The sequence below is a fragment of the Octopus sinensis genome, linkage group LG9 (assembly GCF_006345805.1).
Source record: "Octopus sinensis linkage group LG9, ASM634580v1, whole genome shotgun sequence".
In the NCBI taxonomy this organism is placed as follows: domain Eukaryota; kingdom Metazoa; phylum Mollusca; class Cephalopoda; order Octopoda; family Octopodidae; genus Octopus; species Octopus sinensis.
The window spans coordinates 89,772,636-89,794,818 of NC_043005.1; the positions used below are offsets into that span (position 1 = coordinate 89,772,636).

General features: G+C 41.6%; 2 protein-coding genes across 2 annotated transcripts in view; one reads left to right on the forward strand and one right to left on the reverse strand.

Annotated features, from left to right (window-relative positions):
* Positions 1-2,137, reverse strand: part of LOC115215833 (organic cation transporter protein-like) — a 79,984-nt gene extending 77,847 nt beyond the window's left edge. The window contains exon 1 of the mRNA XM_029785161.2: positions 1,913-2,137. Within this exon, the coding sequence (XP_029641021.1) occupies positions 1,913-2,055 (143 nt within the window). The 5' untranslated portion in view covers positions 2,056-2,137. The remainder of the gene's footprint in view (positions 1-1,912) is intronic.
* The window catches only part of LOC115215363 (organic cation transporter protein-like), a 243,919-nt gene that overhangs the window by 92,775 nt on the left and 128,961 nt on the right, over positions 1-22,183 (forward strand). The window lies entirely within an intron of this gene.

The window sequence follows — 22,183 nt, forward strand, 5'->3', positions numbered from 1 at the left end:
ATATATATGTGTGGGTGTGTGTTTGTTCCTCTCATCACCGTCTACCTGTGAATGGATACAACGCCTAAGTGATTGGGACTATACAGTTTGTTGTCAAACTTAAAAATACCTCAGCATACAGGACTCACTGTGAGCGCTGGCAGGGATGGACAAAGCCGGACTACCCACCTTCAAGTGCACACGACATTCGAACCACCATCGCACATTCTATCGGTGTCAGCCTGAGAATTACGCTAAAAACACATATTTTTAAGTTTGACAACAAACCGATGCAATGTTGAGACAGGTCACAGAAGCTGTTTGTATACAAGAATACAAACCTACTCTCAACCGAAAATCCGAATGGAGCAACATCCAGATCCCATTCAGAAGGACTATTCTATAACCACTCCCCTCTCTCTCTCTCTCTCTCTCTCTCGTTTACTTGTAATCCTTACATACATGTTGCAATGCGTATGTGCAGTTATATATAACCGTATGAGCGTACGTTGTTTGATACGTACAGTTGCACTTAGGCGTTGTATCCATTCACAGGTAGACGGTGATGAGAGGAACAAACACACACCCACACACATATATATATATATATGTGTGTACGTCTATACAAACATATATGTGAGTATGTATACAACCTTCAACAAAGTAACAGTCATGTACACAACTTGGACGGACACATGCCAGTACACGGACATACGTTCACATACACATACACATGTACACACTCTCACAGACGCGTCTGCCCATTCTCCCAGACACTCACATACATACGTAGCACATGAGAACAAACATACATACATACCAACGTATGGGCATACACACGTACATACGCACATACATGTACACACACACATACATGGGCACATGCATACGTGCGCGTATACATACATACGCACATGCGTACGTATGTACATACACACATACATACATACATACATACATACATACATACATACATACATACATACATACATACATACATACATACATACGCACAATAGTAAAACAAAAGTTCTGTGATATAGAGATAAATGTCTGATAATAGGTTTTAGGGTTAGTTTTGGGAGTGAGGGTCGTAAATCACTTCCTAGTTACGGCGGGGGAGGTTGAAATTTGATATTATTGTGATGAGTGGTCACTCTACATCTATCCATCACTACAGGTTTATAGCTTTATGTTTATAGTGTGTATGTGCGTGCATATACACACACATACATACATACATACATACATACATACATACATACATACATACATAGGCGTATGTACGTACATACATACATACATACATACATGCATACATATGTGTATGCATACACACATACATACGTACATATATATGACGAACTAACTGTTACTTTCTCAGATGCAGCACGGATTTTTGTCAGTGAACAGGTCGCGGATTTTAGCGACGAAAATATTTTGACAAATTAAACTTAAATGTTGAAGTGAATCGAACGGCTTTTGTGTGTTTCTTAAATGGCTTACAAACACCTTCCACGCTGCAATTATATATATATATATATATATATATATATATATATATATATATAATTATCAATAATAATATAGGGTGAAATTAATTAATTTGGAATAATCATTAATTTCACCAAGTAGATTTCGGTATGTAAAAGCCCCATTCAAGGAAGGTTTAAGTAATTAAGGGTTTAGCAACGATTTGCCTTACCACACACCGGATTTAGAAATAGCAGTCAATTAATTAATTTCACCCTATATTATTATTGATAATTATATTTCGAAAACCCATGATGTGGGTGGGTGTTGGAGTGAGAAAGGTTTTTAATCCAAACAACAAAAGAAAAAAATGTCGCAAGGAATTTTGGGTTTGAAGCACCACCATTTGAACCACCCACCTGGAATAAATAATAATACGAAGAAATCATTATAAACTTACCTGTAATCTAAGTCAGGTGTAATAAAAACCATGCTTCCAATGTGTAAACCATCCATAATGGTTGAAGAGAAGAGGAAAGCTAGCATCAGTTTCTGATAAAGTCCACATCCTCCAATTGTCCCAATCACTTCTTCGTAGTCCATGGTGAACAAACCTCTCAGAACAAATGTGTCGTCAGCTTCAAGCAATTTCTAATTGTGTCTGTTAGCGAATATGTCTGGCTACTTTCATGCATACTTACATAATATATGTATCAATTGAGCAAGTGAGAGTAGCTGTAGGAGTGTAAGTGGTGGTAAGGGGGAGGAGGGGAGGCATGGGAGTGAAGGACTAGCATTTGGGATTGGGTGTTGTATGGAAGTGAGAGGAGGAGGGGAAAAGAGAACAAGAGAAAGAGTGTGGGGGAGGGGGGATTAAATGCGAGTATGTCTCTATCTATATATATCTCTAATTTATAAATCTGAAATGCCAAAAGTTTGTTTGTTTGAGAACGGGTTGATTTCACCCTATATTATTTTTCATCCCAGTAAAAAACCTTACTTATTTTGGCAGCACACTGACGGGAGGAGGATGGTGACATACTTTCATTCACAGTTTGAATTTGGTGGTACTGGTAATGGCTTACACTGGCTGTGATACTACGAGTTGATGTGATGTCTTCTAGTGCCTTCAAATTTAATACACAATTATTAATGATTGAGACGCAATTATTTATAATTGTAGAGTCCTACGCTGAGGAGGAAAATAGTTGGGTAAGACATAATTATTTAATTTTTGTGCTTTTCTATGGCTTAATTCCGAAACGTACGACCGTAGGTGACCTAATGTAGAATGATTATCGTCATTTCTTTCTCTTTTGTCTGCGTTGTTTGCCTTTTAAGTGCTGTGGTTTTACTGGGATCTCCCTTTTAAGTAGAAAGAATAGCCAAAACTCTTTTGACTGCTAATTCTAAATCCGGTGTGTGGTGAGGCAAATCGTTGCTAAACCCTTAATTACTTAGTATTACTTAAACCTTCCTTGAATGGGGCTTTTACATGCCGAAATCTACTTGGTGAAATTAATGATTATTCCAAATTAATTAATTTCACCCTATATTATTATTGATAATTATATATATATATATATATATATATATATATATATATATATATATATATATATATATATATATAATAGAAATATTAAAATTACTAAGTCTCTCTAAAAGAGATTACGGCAGCGTTACTGGAAATTAATTGTTATCGCCATATTAATATGGCAGTGTTATAGATATAAGACTAAAAGCTGTCGCTGATTATCTCCATGAGGCCATCGCCTTAAGATAGCTATTTGACACACAAACTGTGTCCATTATAACCTTCGAACAAGGAAGGTCAGCCGCTTCACACTGCTAGTCAGACAGCTACAGACGCGTTTCAGGGTATTTGCCCTTTGTCAATGTAGCGTAGTCGACCCAGCAGGTGTCACCACTGATCGTCTCTTCGAAGGTTTTATTTACCTAGTTTCGGTGGAATACATCCACCTGTTTTCAATAATAGAAATATTAAAATTACTAAGTCTCTCTAAAAGAGATTACGGCAGCGTTACTGGAAATTAATTGTTATCGCCATATTAATATGGCAGTCTTATAGATATAAGACTAAAAGCTGTCGCTGATTAGCTCCATGAGGCCATCGCCTTAAGATAGCTATTTGACACACAAACTGTGTCCATTATAACCTTCGAACAAGGGAGGTCAGCCGCTTCACACTACGCTACATTGACAAAGGGCAAATACTCTGAAACGCGTCTGTAGCTGTTTGACTAGCAGTGTGAAGCGGCTGACCTCCCTTGTTCGAAGGTTATAATGGACACAGTTTGTGTGTCAAATAGCTATCTTAAGGCGATGGCCTCATGGAGCTCATCAGCAACAGCTTTTAGTCTTATATCTATAACACTGCCATATTAATATGGCGATAACAATTAATATATATATATATATATATATATATATATATATATATATATATATATTAACAAATGAATAATAATAGATGAATGTATGTGACCCTTCCATGAATTATGAGCAGAGAATATACAGGGATTATCTCAAAAGGTCGATAAAATCAAGTGTAAAGATTTCAGGTAACGAAAACCCATGATGTGGGTGGGTGATGGAGTGAGAAAGGTTTTTAACCCCAAACAATAAAAGAAAAAAATGTCGCAAGGAATTTTGGGTTTGAAGCACCACCATTTGAACCACCCACCTGGAATAAATAATAATACGAAGAAATCATTATAAACTTACCTGTAATCTAAGTCAGGTGTAATAAAAACCATGCTTCCAATGTGTAAACCATCCATAATGGTTGAAGAGAAGAGGAAAGCTAGCATCAGTTTCTGATAAAGTCCACATCCTCCAATTGTCCCAATCACTTCTTCGTAGTCCATGGTGAACAAACCTCTCAGAACAAATGTGTCGTCTGCTTCAAGCAATTTCTAATTGTGTCTGTTAGCGAATATGTCTGGCTACTTTCATGCATACGTACATAATATATGTATCAATTGAGCAAGTGAGAGTAGCTGTAGGAGTGTAAGTGGTGGTAAGGGGGAGGAGAGGAGGCATGGGAGTGAGGGACTAGCATTTGGGATTGGGTGTTGTATGGAAGTGAGAGGAGGAGGGGAAAAGAGAACAAGAGAAAGAGTGTGTGGGAGGGGGAGATTAAATGTGAGTATATCTCTATCTATATATATCTCTATATTATAAATCTGAAATGCCAAAAGTTTGTTTGTTTGTCTGGTTTTGGCATTGAGAACGGGTTAAAGGCCACTAGATCTCGTCGGATTGACTCCAAAATTTACAGGGACATGTAAAATGAGGTGAGGTTGCTAGGGCCAAAAACGTACTTTGACAAGTCTACTCTCATTCTTTTATGTATCTGTCTTCCTCCGTCACTCACTCTCTTTCCTCCCTTCCCATCACTTTCTATATATAACGTTGTTTCACGGCGTCTATCTCCCTTACCTTCACTTTCTCTTTATGACGTCGTGTCACGGCGTCCTCAATCTCCCCCTCCTCCCCGCCTTCGACAGCGCTTTCACACACACTCTCTCTCTACGTCTGTCTGCATTCATAGAGAGAATTATCATCGCCACATCCACCACACAATCATGAGAACAAATAATATGAATCAGATATTTATTGGGTTAATTTATATATGTGTGTGTGTATATGTGTGTGTGTGTGTTCTATATATAAATATGTATATATAATGTCTTGAGAGGAAGTAGGAGATTCTGTAATTGCTAGCGATATTCACTCCACAGCCTGGTCTTGTTGGTGGTCCTGCTATAGGGTCAGTGGTTACTTTATGGTCCTTGCGAAGTCCATACAAAGTGTATATATCTGTATTGATGTATATTAAACTTTTTAATACTTTTTGATAATTATATATATTTTTAAAAAAATTATAAATATAAATTAATAATTTTAATTTTAAATTTAAATAATTTTAATTTTTCAATTTTATATTTTATATATTTTGTATATTATATTTTTATTTTTATGTTTTGGTTTATGTTTTTCACTGTTTGATTTGCCTATTAGTGGTTTTATCTCTAATTTAATTCATACATATATATATAATTTGTATACATTTGTATATATAATGCGTGCACACACACACACACACACACACACACACACACACACACACACACACATATATATATATACATATATATATATATAATGTGTGCATTATGAGGTCGGTTGAGCTGAAAATATGCACACCTATGTTAAAAGTGCTGGCAAGTTTGCATGACGACAATTTTTTCCTCAAATGAAAGGCGTGACCTCTAGGACAAAATTCCTCATCTTATAAAATGTAGCCCCAGTAGACCCGAATGAAATCGGGTTATATTAACCAAAATGTGAAAAGGGGTCTAAATGGGGCTGGACGGAGATTAAAATTTAAAGGAGTGGGTGTTTAGGAATTCTCTGTTACATCAAGCTAAAAAATTTGCGCCAGCCTTTTAATCGTCAATGTGTTGCCGTCCGTGATGAAGTTTTGAATGCTTGCCATGGTGAGTCTACTGTCGTGAGAAAGAATCACCTCAAAACTTGGTGTTTAGGAATTTTCTTTTACATCAAGTTCAAAATACACCAGCCGTTAAACTGCCACTATGTTACTGTCCGTCGTTAAGAAATGCCAGCCATGATGACTCTACTATCCTCAGATTCTATCCCTTCAAACTTTGGTTTCCAATATTTTATTATTTTTATTCAGCTCGCAAGTTCGTCTGTCCCTTTTAAATGTTAGTGTTTTGCTTTCTGCCTTGAAGCAGACATTTCCGTTGTCACTGCCTAATATTTATGATTGATCTTTCAAACTACTTTCTTTCTCAAATTACTCAAGATCTTTTGTTGTTTATAAATGGGAGAGAGATAGATAGAGAAAGATAGAGAATAAGAGAAAGCGAGGGAGAGGCCGAGAGAAAGGAAGAGTAAGAGAGTGGGAAAGGGAGAGAGAAAGGAGAGAGAAACAAAGAGGGAGAATCATCATCATAATCGTCATCATCATCATTTAACGTCCGTTTTCCGTGCTAGCACGGGTTGGACGGTTTGACCGGGGTCTGGGAAGCCAGGAGGCTGCACCAGGCTCCAGTCTAATCTGGCAGTGTTTCTACAGCTGGATGCCCTTCTTAACGCCAACCACTCCGTGATTATAGTGGGTGATTTTTTCGTGCCACCGGCACAGGTGCCACGGGGTGAGGGTCACTGACAGCGGCCACGATCGGTTGGTGCTTTTTACGTGCCACCGGCACAGAAGCCAGTCAATGCGACGCTGCCATCGGCCACGTTCGGATGGTGCTTTTTACGTGCCAAAAGGAAGCAACAGAAAGTAACAACCACACTCTTACCCGCGCGTAGAGCGGGTCACCTTAAGCTAGTATATATATATATATATATATGTATGTACATATGTATGTATGTATGTATGTATGTATGTATGTATGTATGTATGTATGTATGTATGTATGTATGTATGTATGTATGCATGCATGCATGCATGCATGTATGTATGTATGTATGTATGTATGTATGTATGTATGTATGTATGTATGTATATATATATAATATATATATATATATATATATATATATATATATACGCACACACATATATATGCAATGTATGAAATAATGGTTGGATCTATTCTATTTGTAATATTTGTATTTAATACATTTGTTACAGTATGTATGTATATGTGTTATATATATATATATATATTATATATATATATATATATATCATGTGTGTGTGTGTGCATGCACACATAAATATATATATATATATATATATTAACAATTAAGGAACGGCCATAATAGGCCATTCACCCACTAGAAATAACAGCCAAAGCTTCTACCGCAAATAAAGATTAATTCCGTAAACAGGAGAAAATTAAAAAAACATTTACCCTGTAATTTCTTGTACGGTATACCGTTTCATCCGCTGTTTAATGGTAAACTAACATGATTAAATTAAATCAAGCCAATCTTCCATAAGCCCTCGGATTCTTCAGCAAGAAATAGCTCAAGTCGGAACAGATATTTACACGAGGCATACCCAATCTTGCCAAGTCAATATCTGACCTAAAATTTTCAAATCGTCGCACTCGCGCCAAATTTATCGGCAGCAAATAAATATCAGCCGTCGATTCCATTACGGAATTAACCAAAAAATTCATAATTAATCAATATAGGGTGGCAAGGAAAATTTTGTAGAATTTTATTGCCACCAGCGGCCCAGTGGGAAAAAATTAAATAGTCATAGACCATTTTTAAGTCCAACATTAACAATTAAGGAACGGCCATAATAGGCCATTCACCCACTAGAAATAACAGCCAAAGCTTCTACCGCAAATAAAGATTAATTCCGTAAACAGGAGAAAATTAAAAAAACATTTACCCTGTAATTTCTTGTACGGTATACCGTTTCATCCGCTGTTTAATGGTAAACTAACATGATTAAATTAAATCAAGCCAATCTTCCATAAGCCATTTTTAATTTTCTCCTGTTTACGGAATTAATCTTTATTTGCGGTAGAAGCTTTGGCTGTTATTTCTAGTGGGTGAATGGCCTATTATGGCCGTTCCTTAATTGTTAATGTTGAACTTAAAAATGGTCTATGACTATTTAATTTTTTCCCACTGGGCCGCTGGTGGCAATAAAATTCTACAAAATTTTCCTTGCCACCCTATATTGATTAATTATGAATTTTTTGGTTAATTCCGTAATGGAATCGACGGCTGATATTTATTTGCTGCCGATAAATTTGGCGCGAGTGCGACGATTTGAAAATTTTAGGTCAGATATTGACTTGGCAAGATTGGGTATGCCTCGTGTAAATATCTGTTCCGACTTGAGCTATTTCTTGCTGAAGAATCCGAGGGCTTATGGAAGATTGGCTTGATTTAATTTAATCATGTTAGTTTACCATTAAACAGCGGATGAAACGGTATACCGTACAAGAAATTACAGGGTAAATGTTTTTTTAATTTTCTCCTGTTTACGGAATTAATCTTTATTTGCGGTAGAAGCTTTGGCTGTTATTTCTAGTGGGTGAATGGCCTATTATGGCCGTTCCTTAATTGTTAATGTTGAACTTAAAAATGGTCTATGACTATTTAATTTTTTCCACTGGGCCGCTGGTGGCAATAAATTCTACATTCTACAAATTTTCCTTGCCACCCTATATTGATTAATTATGAATTTTTTGGTTAATTCCGTAATGGAATCGACGGCTGATATTTATTTGCTGCCGATAAATTTGGCGCGAGTGCGACGATTTGAAAATTTTAGGTCAGATATTGACTTGGCAAGATTGGGTATGCCTCGTGTAAATATCTGTTCCGACGTGAGCTATTTCTTGCTGAAGAATCCGAGGGCTTATGGAAGATTGGCTTGATTTAATTTAATCATGTAGTTTACCATTAAACAGCGGATGAAACGGTATACCGTACAAGAAATTACAGGGTAAATGTTTTTTTAATTTTCTCCTGTTTACGGAATTAATCTTTATTGCGGTAGAAGCTTTGGCTGTTATTTCTAGTGGGTGAATGGCCTATTATGGCCGTTCCTTAATTGTTAATGTTGAACTTAAAAATGGTCTATGACTATTTAATTTTTTTCCACTGGGCCGCTGGTGGCAATAAATTCTACAAATTTTCCTTGCCACCCTATATTGATTAATTATGAATTTTTTGGTTAATTCCGTAATGGAATCGACGGCTGATATTTATTTGCTGCCGATAAATTTGGCGCGAGTGCGACGATTTGAAATTTTAGGTCAGATATTGACTTGGCAAGATTGGGTATGCCTCGTGTAAATATCTGTTCCGACTTGAGCTATTTCTTGCTGAAGAATCCGAGGGCTTATGGAAGATTGGCTTGATTTAATTTAATCATGTTAGTTTACCATTAAACAGCGGATGAAACGGTATACCGTACAAGAAATTACAGGGTAAATGTTTTTTAATTTTCTCCTGTTTACGGAATTAATCTTTATTTGCGGTAGAAGCTTTGGCTGTTATTTCTAGTGGGTGAATGGCCTATTATGGCCGTTCCTTAATTGTTAATGTTGAACTTAAAAATGGTCTATGACTATTTAATTTTTTCCCACTGGGCCGCTGGTGGCAATAAAATTCTACAAATTTTCCTTGCCACCCTATATTGATTAATTATGAATTTTTTGGTTAATTCCGTAATGGAATCGACGGCTGATATTTATTTGCTGCCGATAAATTTGGCGCGAGTGCGACGATTTGAAAATTTTAGGTCAGATATTGACTTGGCAAGATTGGGTATGCCTCGTGTAAATATCTGTTCCGACTTGAGCTATTTCTTGCTGAAGAATCCGAGGGCTTATGGAAGATTGGCTTGATTTAATTTAATCATGTTAGTTTACCATTAAACAGCGGATGAAACGGTATACCGTACAAGAAATTACAGGGTAAATGTTTTTTTAATTTTCTCCTGTTTACGGAATTAATCTTTATTTGCGGTAGAAGCTTTGGCTGTTATTTCTAGTGGGTGAATGGCCTATTATGGCCGTTCCTTAATTGTTAATGTTGAACTTAAAAATGGTCTATGACTATTTAATTTTTTCCCACTGGGCCGCTGGTGGCAATAAAATTCTACAAAATTTTCCTTGCCACCCTATATTGATTAATTATGAATTTTTTGGTTAATTCCGTAATGGAATCGACGGCTGATATTTTTTGCTGCCGATAAATTTGGCGCGAGTGCGACGATTTGAAAATTTTAGGTCAGATATTGACTTGGCAAGATTGGGTATGCCTCGTGTAATATCTGTTCCGACTTGAGCTATTTCTTGCTGAAGAATCCGAGGGCTTATGGAAGATTGGCTTGATTTAATTTAATCATGTTAGTTTACCATTAAACAGCGGATGAAACGGTATACCGTACAAGAAATTACAGGGTAAATGTTTTTTTAAATTTTCTCCTGTTTACGGAATTAATCTTTTATTTGCGGTAGAAGCTTTGGCTGTTATTTCTAGTGGGTGAATGGCCTATTATGGCCGTTCCTTAATTGTTAATGTTGAACTTAAAAATGGTCTATGACTATTTAATTTTTTCCCACTGGGCCGCTGGTGGCAATAAAATTCTACAAAATTTTCCTTGCCACCCTATATTGATTAATTATGAATTTTTTGGTTAATTCCGTAATGGAATCGACGGCTGATATTTATTTGCTGCCGATAAATTTGGCGCGAGTGCGACGATTTGAAAATTTTAGGTCAGATATTGACTTGGCAAGATTGGGTATGCCTCGTGTAAATATCTGTTCCGACTTGAGCTATTTCTTGCTGAAGAATCCGAGGGCTTATGGAAGATTGGCTTGATTTAATTTAATCATGTTAGTTTACCATTAACAGCGGATGAAACGGTATACCCGTACAAGAAATTACAGGGTAAATGTTTTTTTAATTTTCTCCTGTTTACGGAATTAATCTTTATTTGCGGTAGAAGCTTTGGCTGTTATTTCTAGTGGGTGAATGGCCTATTATGGCCGTTCCTTAATTGTTAATGTTGAACTTAAAAATGGTCTATGACTATTTAATTTTTTCCCACTGGGCCGCTGGTGGCAATAAAATTCTACAAAATTTTCCTTGCCACCCTATATTGATTAATTATAATTTTTTTTTGGTTAATTCCGTAATGGAATCGACGGCTGATATTTATTTGCTGCCGATAAATTTGGCGCGAGTGCGACGATTTGAAAATTTAGGTCAGATATTGACTTGGCAAGATTGGGTATGCCTCGTGTAAATATCTGTTCCGACTTGAGCTATTTCTTGCTGAAGAATCCGAGGCTTATGGAAGATTGGCTTGATTTAATTTAATCATGTTAGTTTACCATTAAACAGCGGATGAAACGGTATACCGTACAAGAAATTACAGGGTAAATGTTTTTTTAATTTTCTCCTGTTTACGGAATTAATCTTTATTTGCGGTAGAAGCTTTGGCTGTTATTTCTAGTGGGTGAATGGCCTATTATGGCCGTTCCTTAATTGTTAATGTTGAACTTAAAATGGTCTATGACTATTTAATTTTTTCCCACTGGGCCGCTGGTGGCAATAAAATTCTACAAAATTTTCCTTGCCACCCTATATTGATTAATTATGAATTTTTTGGTTAATTCCGTAATGGAATCGACGGCTGATATTTATTTGCTGCCGATAAATTTGGCGCGAGTGCGACGATTTGAAAATTTTAGGTCAGATATTGACTTGGCAAGATTGGGTATGCCTCGTGTAAATATCTGTTCCGACTTGAGCTATTTCTTGCTGAAGAATCCGAGGGCTTATGGAAGATTGGCTTGATTTAATTTAATCATGTTAGTTTACCATTAAACAGCGGATGAAACGGTATACCGTACAAGAAATTACAGGGTAAATGTTTTTTTAATTTTCTCCTGTTTACGGAATTAATCTTTATTTGCGGTAGAAGCTTTGGCTGTTATTCTAGTGGGTGAATGGCCTATTATGGCCGTTCCTTAATTGTTAATGTTGAACTTAAAAATGGTCTATGACTATTTAATTTTTTCCCACTGGGCCGCTGGTGGCAATAAAATTCTACAAAATTTTCCTTGCCACCCTATATGATTAATTATGAATTTTTTGGTTAATTCCGTAATGGAATCGACGGCTGATATTTATTTGCTGCCGATAATTTGGCGCGAGTGCGACGATTTGAAAATTTTAGGTCAGATATTGACTTGGCAAGATTGGGTATGCCTCGTGTAAATATCTGTTCCGACTTGAGCTATTTCTTGCTGAAGAATCCGAGGGCTTATGGAAGATTGGCTTGATTTAATTTAATCATGTTAGTTTACCATTAAACAGCGGATGAAACGGTATACCGTACAAGAAATTACAGGGTAAATGTTTTTTTAATTTTTCTCCTGTTTACGGAATTAATCTTTATTTGCGGTAGAAGCTTTGGCTGTTATTTCTAGTGGGTGAATGGCCTATTATGGCCGTTCCTTAATTGTTAATGTTGAACTTAAAAATGGTCTATGACTATTTAATTTTTTCCCACTGGGCCGCTGGTGGCAATAAAATTCTACAAAATTTTCCTTGCCACCCTATATTGTTAATTATAATTTTTTTGGTTAATTCCGTAATGGAATCGACGGCTGATATTATTTGCTGCCGATAATTTGGCGCGAGTGCGACGATTTGAAAATTTTAGGTCAGATATTGACTTGGCAATTGTGGTATGCCTCGTGTAATATCTGTTCCGACTTGAGCTATTTCTTGCTGAAGAATCCGAGGGCTTATGGAAGATTGGCTTGATTTAATTTAATCATGTTAGTTTACCATTAAACAGCGGATGAAACCGTATACCGTAACAAGAAATTACAGGGTAAATGTTTTTTTAATTTTCTCCTGTTTACGGAATTCATCTTTATTTGCGGTAGAATGCTTTGGCTGGTTATTTCTAGTGGGTGAATGGCCTATTATGGCCGTTCTTAATTGTTAATGTGAACTTAAAATGGTCTATGACTATTTAATTTTTCCCACTGGGCCGCTGGTGGCAAATAAAATTCTACAAATTTTCCTTGCCACCCCTATATTTTATTAATTATATATTTATATATATATATACAGATATTATAAAGTCCGAACATGATGGCCGAAATTTTAGGCTGCACTTTGTAAAAGTGGTGATATTTTGAAAGTTAAATTCCATGTATTTCAATTTTTTTTTCCATTTATTCCAGCAGGAAAAGCTCGTCTTAAATGGCCGAAACCAGTTCTACTTTTTCTTTGCTTTTTGCCATATTTAAAGCTCACTAAGCATTTCCATCTTTTAGTTTTTCCAACACACATACACACACACACACGCACGCACACACACACACACACACACACACACACACACACACACTCACACACACACACACACTCACGCACACACACACACACACACACACATGTGTTTATGTGTGTGTAGACACAACGGAGTAGCTGTGTGGCAAGAAGCTTGCTTCTCAACCATATGATTCTGGGTTCAATCCCACTGAGTGGCAGCTTGGGCAAGTATCTTTTACTATAGCCTCAGACAGAGTGGGTGGATTTGGTAGATAGAAACTGAAAGAAGCCCAGCATGTATATATATGTATATATATATATATGTATATGTGTGTGTGTGTGTGTGCTTGATCAAACCCTGAAAATCGCAATGAAAGGCTCCAAGAACTAAAACAAGCACTACTTAAAAGACAATACCCATTGATGCTTATAGACAACGGAAAAGAACGTGCGAAAGCAATAAACATCGAAGAACAACGGAAAACGTTCCAGATACACCCAACAATCTACCCTTTATTGGCGTAGTAGAGGACTTCAGCAGCATATCAGCTGACTGAGCAACATTTTTAGGAACACACTGCTCACCCCAGTAAGAGATGGAGACCTAGAAAAGGTGGTCTAAAGAAAGCCTGCCCTACACCGTTTGGCCAGCTTACAGCGGCTGACAGACTTATCACTGGCGGTCGATTCCAACTGAAAAAGGAGCGGGAGGAAGGAATGTTGAACATTCCAGAGAGGGAGATTTTAGAGGTGAATGGGAGGAAGGGGAGGAAGGAAAGTTGAACATTCCAGAGATGGGGATTTGAGAGGTAAAGGGGAGGATGGGGAGAAAGGAATGTTGAACATTCCAGAGAGGGGTATTTGAGAGGTGAAGGGGAGGAAGTGGAGGACGGAATGTTGAACATTCCGGAGAGGGGGATTTGAGAGGTGAATGGGAGGAAGGGAAGGAAGGAATGTTGAACATTCCAGAGAGGGGGATTTGAGAGGTGAATGGGAGGAAGGGAAGGAAGGAATGTTGAACATTCCAGAGATGGGGATTTGAGAGGTGAAGGGGAGGAAGTGGAGGAAGGAATGTTGAACATTCCAGAGATGGGTATTTGAGAGGTGAAGGGGAGGAAGGGGAGGATGGAATGTTGAACATTCCAGAGAAGGGGATTTGAGAAGTGAAGGGGAGGAAGTGGAGAAAGAATGTTGAACATTCCAGAGATGGGGATTTGAGAGGTGAAGGGGAGGAAGGGGAGGATGGAATGTTGAACATTCCAGAGAGGAGGATTTTAGAGGTGAATGTGAGGACGGGGAGGAAGGAAAGTTGAACATTCCAGAGAGGGGTATTTGAGAGGTAAACGGGAGGAAGAGGTGACAAGAATGTTGAACATTCCAGAGAGGGGGATTTGAGAGGTGAAGGGGAGGAATTTGAGGAAGGAATGTTGAACATTCCAGAGAGGGGGATTTGAGAGGTGAATGGGAGGAAGGGAAGGAATGAATGTTGAACATTCCAGAGAGGGGGATTTTAGAGGTGAACGGGAGTAATGGGGGGGGGAGGGAATGTTGAACATTCCAGAGAGGGGAATTTGTTGGAAAAAGAGTAAAAGAGTAAAAGAGTTACCTCCCTTCGAAAAATTCTTGTCGCCAACAAAAATGGCTGAAACCAAGACCTTGGAAGATTGATAAGCGTAGGACGCGAAACCGGTACTCCCAGTTTATTACATAATGTTGTAATACAACTGTTTGTTTTATTATGATCCTAATATTGGCATAAATTTTATTATACAAACCTCCTGTGCGTGTTTACATATTTTACTTTCTAATGTAGTAACATTTACACTCGTTAACAACATCAGACGCCTTTGTATATATCTATATATATGTATGTATATGTGTTTTATTATGTATAATATATATAATATAATATACGTAAGATGTACCTAGTGTAAGCCATAGACACATAAGAGGTGCAGTAATATCAAAGGAAGGCTAACTGGGAAGATAGTTTTTTGTATGTAGCAAATACTCAGGAGCAATAAACACTGAAAATGTGCAGAGAACAAATTCCGTCACATTCCAGGGAGAAAAACTTCAAGTAGTTGATAGCTTCCGTTGCCAAGGTGACCAAGTCAGTAGCGTGCGTGGACTAGACTAGGTAAAGTTCAGAGAGCTCCTACATCTGCAGGTGACAAAGGGCCTCTCGCTCAAGGGAAAAGGTAGACTGTATGACGCATGTGTACAAGCAGCCATGCTACATGGAAGTGATGCATGGGCCATGACTGCGGAGGATATGCGTAAGCTTGCAAGGAACGAAGCCAGTATGCTCCAATGGATGTGTAATATCAGTGTGCATACTCAACAGAGTGTAAGTACCTTGAGAGAAAAGTTGGACTTAACAAGCATCAGATGTGGTGTGCAAGAGAGACGACTGCACTGGTATGGCCATGTGGCGAGAATGGATGAGGACAGCCGTGTGAAAAAGTGTCACACCCTAGCAGTTGAGGGAACGTGTGGAAGAGGTAGACCCAGGAAGACTTGGGATGAGGTGGTGAAGCACGACCTTCGAACATTGGGCATCACCGAGGCAATGACAAGCGACCGAAACTTTTGAGATATGCTGTGATCGAGAAGACCCAGCAAGCCCAGTGGGGACAATAACCCGTGGCCGATGCTAGGTGTATAACCATCCCACTTATGAGTACCCTTCATTCATTGGACAATAAACTATGTTTGCGAAGACTTGTTGAGGCAAGTGAAATCGAAATCGCTGTCGTGGCCGATGAGAGTACCGCCTGATTGGCACCCTACCCATGGAACGTTAAAAGCACCATTCGATCGTGATCGTTGCCAGCGTTACCTTGTTGGCTCCTGTGCCGCTGGCACGTAAAAAAACGCCATTCGATTTAGAACCTGCGGACTTCCATCTCTTTCCTAAGATGAAAATGCAGGTCAAAGGTCACTGTTTTAACAGCGTTGTTGAGATGAAGAGTGAATCGCAGAAGGTCCTCAACTAATGGAAAACAACTTCCAGGCCGGATTCCAAAAGTGGCAGGAACACCTGGACCGGGGTGCATTGCTGGGCAAGGCAACTATTTTCAAGGAGAGGAGGTTAAAAACTGAGATAATAAGTTATTTTTTTATTAAACATAACTACTCCAGGATACCATCTCATCTCTCCTCTCTCTCTCTCTCTCTTCTCTATGTATGACTTCATTCATTGGACAATAAACTATGTTTGCGAAGACTTGTTGAGGCAAGTGAAATCGAAATCGCTGTCGTGGCCGATGAGAGTACCGCCTGATTGGCACCCTACCCATGGAACGTTAAAAGCACCATTCGATCGTGATCGTTGCCAGCGTTACCTTGTTGGCTCCTGTGCCGCTGGCACGTAAAAAAACGCCATTCGATTTAGAACCTGCGGACTTCCATCTCTTTCCTAAGATGAAAATGCAGGTCAAAGGTCACTGTTTTAACAGCGTTGTTGAGATGAAGAGTGAATCGCAGAAGGTCCTCAACTAATGGAAAACCTTCCAGGCCGGATTCCAACCGCTTACCGTGATGTAAATCATTACTTAATCTGTCCGTTGACTCTCAAATCTCTTTCCTGACTTTTTTTTCAACTTTTTTCTATTGTTTTCAAACTGTCTTCACCCTGTTTCTTCTTTCGTTGTTTTCCTGTTGTCTCTCTCTCTTTTTCCTGCTTCGCCACCACCCACCTTTACCTGTTTGCCACCACTTCTCATCATGCCTGACTTGCACTCGTTCGTCCAACACCTTCAATCCCTCCTCAGCCGCTACCCCTGGCACCCTGCGTTCTCTCTCCCCCCCAATGTTCCGCACCTGCTATAAAACTTTCCCGCTTGCTTTTTAAGAAACCCGGCCACTCTAGTCATCTTTCCTTTCTTAGCGGTTGCCTCCGCCATCATGTCCACACCCCCCCGCGGTTTCCTCTTGAAGTTCCACGCTACCCCCTATTCCTCCCCCTTCATCGAACCCACCCTCGCTCGGACCTCCCGCTCCCTCCTCCGCGCCACCATCCGCTCCACCGCCCCCTCCTTGACTCCCTCGACCATCAACTTCCCCAGGCCTACCTCCTTCTCTCCGCCCTCTGCCCTCCACTCTTCACCCAACCTATCCTCCGCTTCATTCTTAATCTCAACCACCAACTCTACAACCACCTCACACACAAAAAAAACAAAAAAACTCCACCTCCTCCTCAACCCCTCACCTCCTTCCCCATCCTCCCCACTGTCCCCCCCCCTCCTTCGCACCTACCCCACCCTTCACGGACCCCCCCACCGTGACCTTCCTACGCCTAACCCATCTTCACCCAACCACCCCTACCCTCCCCTTCACACCCCTGCACCCCCTCCGCCTGCCCCTAGTCCTCCCACCACCCGCTTCCTCGCGCTGTTGTCACTATACCCCCCACCTCCCCCTCTCCGCGCTGAGCGCTCCCTCCTCAGTAAAGGTCTCCGCTTCACGCCACTCACGCGCCACTGTGATGAGTTCGAGACTCGGGCGGACGTCAACCTGTTCCTGCGCCGCCTCAAACTTCGCGCATACTACCACGCGTCCCCGCAGCGTCAAAACAATCAGGATTGCCTTTTGGAGCTGGGGCGTCCGTCCATCCATCTGGACGCCGCCCCCAGGCCTTTTCAGTAGCCTAGATTCGTTTGTACATGACTGCAACGCTTTGGTCCACCGTTTCAACTTTGAACCAAGACCCCGCCGAGCCAACCTCACTCGGGCCGCCGAATCCATTGCCCTTCGCCACCTCCGCCGTCGTGATGACATTGTCATCAAACCGGCGGACAAAGGCGGGCAGGGTAGTGTGGCGCGCGGACCTATACAGGGAGGAAGCGCTCAACCAGCTTCAAAATCCACTCTTCTATCGCCTCCTCCCCTCCGATCCCACCTCCTCCTACCAACAACGAGTGTCCTCCACCATCCACGACCTCATCTCCTCCTCCGCTCTCCCCCTCACCGCCACCAACCTCATCGTCCGCACACCCGCACCTCCACCATCTACTTCCTCCCAAGATCCATAAACCCTCTAATCCTGGCGTCCCATAGTCTCTGCTGTAATTGCCCCACTGAACTCATCTCCCTATACCTCGACCGCATCCTGTCCCCCTTAGTCGCAGCCCTCCCATCCACATACACGACACCAACCACGCCCTCCGTCTCTTCAATTCCTTTTCCTTCCTTCCAGCCCCTCAAACCTCCTCTTCACTTAGATGTAAAAATCCCTGTACACAGTGATTCCCCACAATGACGGTCTCCTAGCCCTCCAACACTTCCTCGACCGTCGTCCCGACCCCACCCCCAGCACCCCCACCCTTCTCCGTTTGGCCGAGCTCGTCCTCACCCTCAATTGCTTCACGTTCGCCGGGGAAACGTACCAACAGGTGTCCGGGGTCGCGATGGGAACTAGGAGGGCCCCAATTTCGCCAATCTCTTTCTGGGCTACATTGAGGCCCAAGTGTCTCCCAGTTCTCTGGGCCGACCCCCGAACTATACGGTCGCTATAACGACGACTGCGTAGGTGCCACCTCCCTTTCCCGTGAACTTCTCTGCCAATCATCTCTTTCCTTCCAACTTTCACCCCTCCCTTCAATTCACCTCCACCATCTCCAACACCTCTGTCAACTTCCTTGACATCTCTCTCCGCATCGATCACCCCTCCAGATCTCTCACCACCACCGCCTTTTTTAAACCTACGGATTCCCACCTCTATCTCAACTTCTCTTCCTCCCACCCCTTCCACACCAAACGAGCCATCCCCTACTCCCAGTTCCTCCGCCTCCGACGTTTGTGCAGCCGCGACCAGGATTTCGAGACCCAATCTCAATACCTGGCCCGCATGTCAGACTCCGAGGTTACCCCACCCCATACTCCTCTCTGATGCCCTCACCCGCGCCCGTCGCATCGACCGCACTACCGCCCTGTCTCCTTCCCCCGCCCACCCCCAACCGCACCCCCTTCCCCCTCCTTTTCCACCCCTCTACCCTACCCCTCGTCGCAAGATACTACGTGCCTTCCGTCGCCTCCAGCTTGATCCCACCACCCGCCCCATTTTCCCTAACCTACCCTGTCCTCTTTCAAACGAGCCCGCAATCTGCGTGACCTCCTGGTCCACAGAACCCCTCTCCTTCCCCCTCAGCCCCACACGGATCATTCCTTGCTCTAGATCCCGCTGCAACACTTGCCCCTTCATCACCAACACCACCGCTGTCACCGGCTCCAACCTGCACACTGTACGCATTAGGCACTCTTTTACGTGCACCTCGTCTGGCCTTATTTACTGCATTAAATGCAAACTATGCGGGATGCTGTATGTAGGACAGACGGGACGCCGGTTGTCCGACCGTTTCACTGAGCACTTAAGGGACGTTCGCCTACACTCTCTTTCTCCCGTCGCACGCCACTTCCGCTCGGCCGGCCATTCCCTAGATGACATCTCAGTGTTTGGTCTCGCCCCCCACCAAGGTCGCCCACTTTCCAGGCTCCACTTGGAGCAACGCTACATCTTCACCCTACAAAACTACCACCCCACACGGACTTAACCACAGCCCCCTCCTCTTGAGATCTGTTTTTTTTTTTTTTTTTTTTTTGGCACACCACCCACACAACCCACCCACCTGCCTCCCACACGCACACCACCCACCACTCCCACACACACCCCACACCTACCTCCCACACGCCTGTTCACACACACACATACGTAGACCATACGTACATACATTCACACCTTTTCACCACACACAGACAATACTAGCACACACTAACATACAAACCAACATGCACATACACACACACATACATACATACGCACACACACACACTACTACACTACTGTTACACACACATACTAGACACATACTACATACACATTACATTTAATCACCACACACTTACAGACATACTAGCACACACAACATACAAACACATACATACACACACACATAATTACGCACACACATACATACTTACACACACACACACAACAGACATACATCACACATACACACACACATACATACGCACATACATACACACACACTCACCCACACACACACCGCACGTACATACTTCACACACACACATGCAAACATACATGTAGGCACATACATACATACATGCCCCACACATGCACACCCTTACACTGAATGCACACACACATACACCTTTTTGCATCCAGGCAGCCCCCCCTCTTTTCTGCTTTCCGGTTTTGGCTGATGGATCCTCGGTTCCCGCGTAGCGGGGGCGTTCGAGGGCCTTTGCGCTCGCGCGCCTTGGCGCGCGCTGGGGGCTTGGTCGGCCCCTTGGGCTTGCGTTGTACTGCTTGCGTTTGTGTGCGTGAGCGCGCTTTGTGCGTGTGGGCTTGCTTCGGATGTGCGCGTACGTATGTATGCATACATACCCACACACTCGCATGCATCCCTACCCACATTAATACACGCACACCTACTCACACACACACATACACACACATACCTGCACACACACACACACTACCTACACATACACTACATACCTACTTCAGACATACACACACAGACATACACCCATACACTCACCTCACACGCATACACACACACACATACACACGCACACGTACACATACACCACACACACACACCTACATACATACATTACACTTGTATACACACACACTTACATTCATACACACACACACCTACACAGCCATACCTCACTCAGACACACACATCTACTACACACACACACAAACACACACGGACACACACCCATACATACATACATCTACACACCACACGCCTACACACATACATACACACATACATAAACACACACACATACACATATACACACATACGCACACACACATTACTTATACACATGCAGCACCACACACACATACATACATACACCCATATACATACATACACACATACCCACATACTCCTATACGCACATACATACACAAAGACATACACCTTACACACACTACACAAACATACACACACACATACTTACACACACACTCACCTGCACGCGCACACACATGCATGACAAACACCCATACATCACACTCACATACGCACACACCAACATAAACACGCACACGCACACACACACCTACACTCCCACACAATACACACGCATAACACACACGCACATACACACGTACACACACACACCACACATACACATGCATACACACACACACACAAAATGCACGGACAACCTAGAATACACACACATACACCTATAACACACGCCCACACACCTACATACACACACATATACACACGCCCACACACCTACATACACACAAATACATACACACACATACACGGACACACACCCACACATACTTACATACATACACCTATACACACACGCCTACAACACCTACATACACACACATGCATACACACACACACACATGTACGCACATACACACACATATACGCACATACTATATACCACACAACATGCACACACACCACACATACGCACATGCATGCATGCATGCACACGCGCACACCTACACGCATACACACACACACACGCACGTACACATACATACATACACACACGCATACATACACCCATACACATACATGCATCCGACACACACATACATACACACTCACACATACATACACACACACACACTCACTCACAACTGTATGTACGCGCACACACATGCACATACACACACTTCCCCACCCCACACGTACATACATACACACTCACACACATACACACACACACACACACACACGGACATACATATCTATGCACACACATACATACACACATACTCACATACATTCATCGGACACACTGCCACCCAGACATACACACAGACACACTCACACATCCACACACATACATACTTACGGCGATA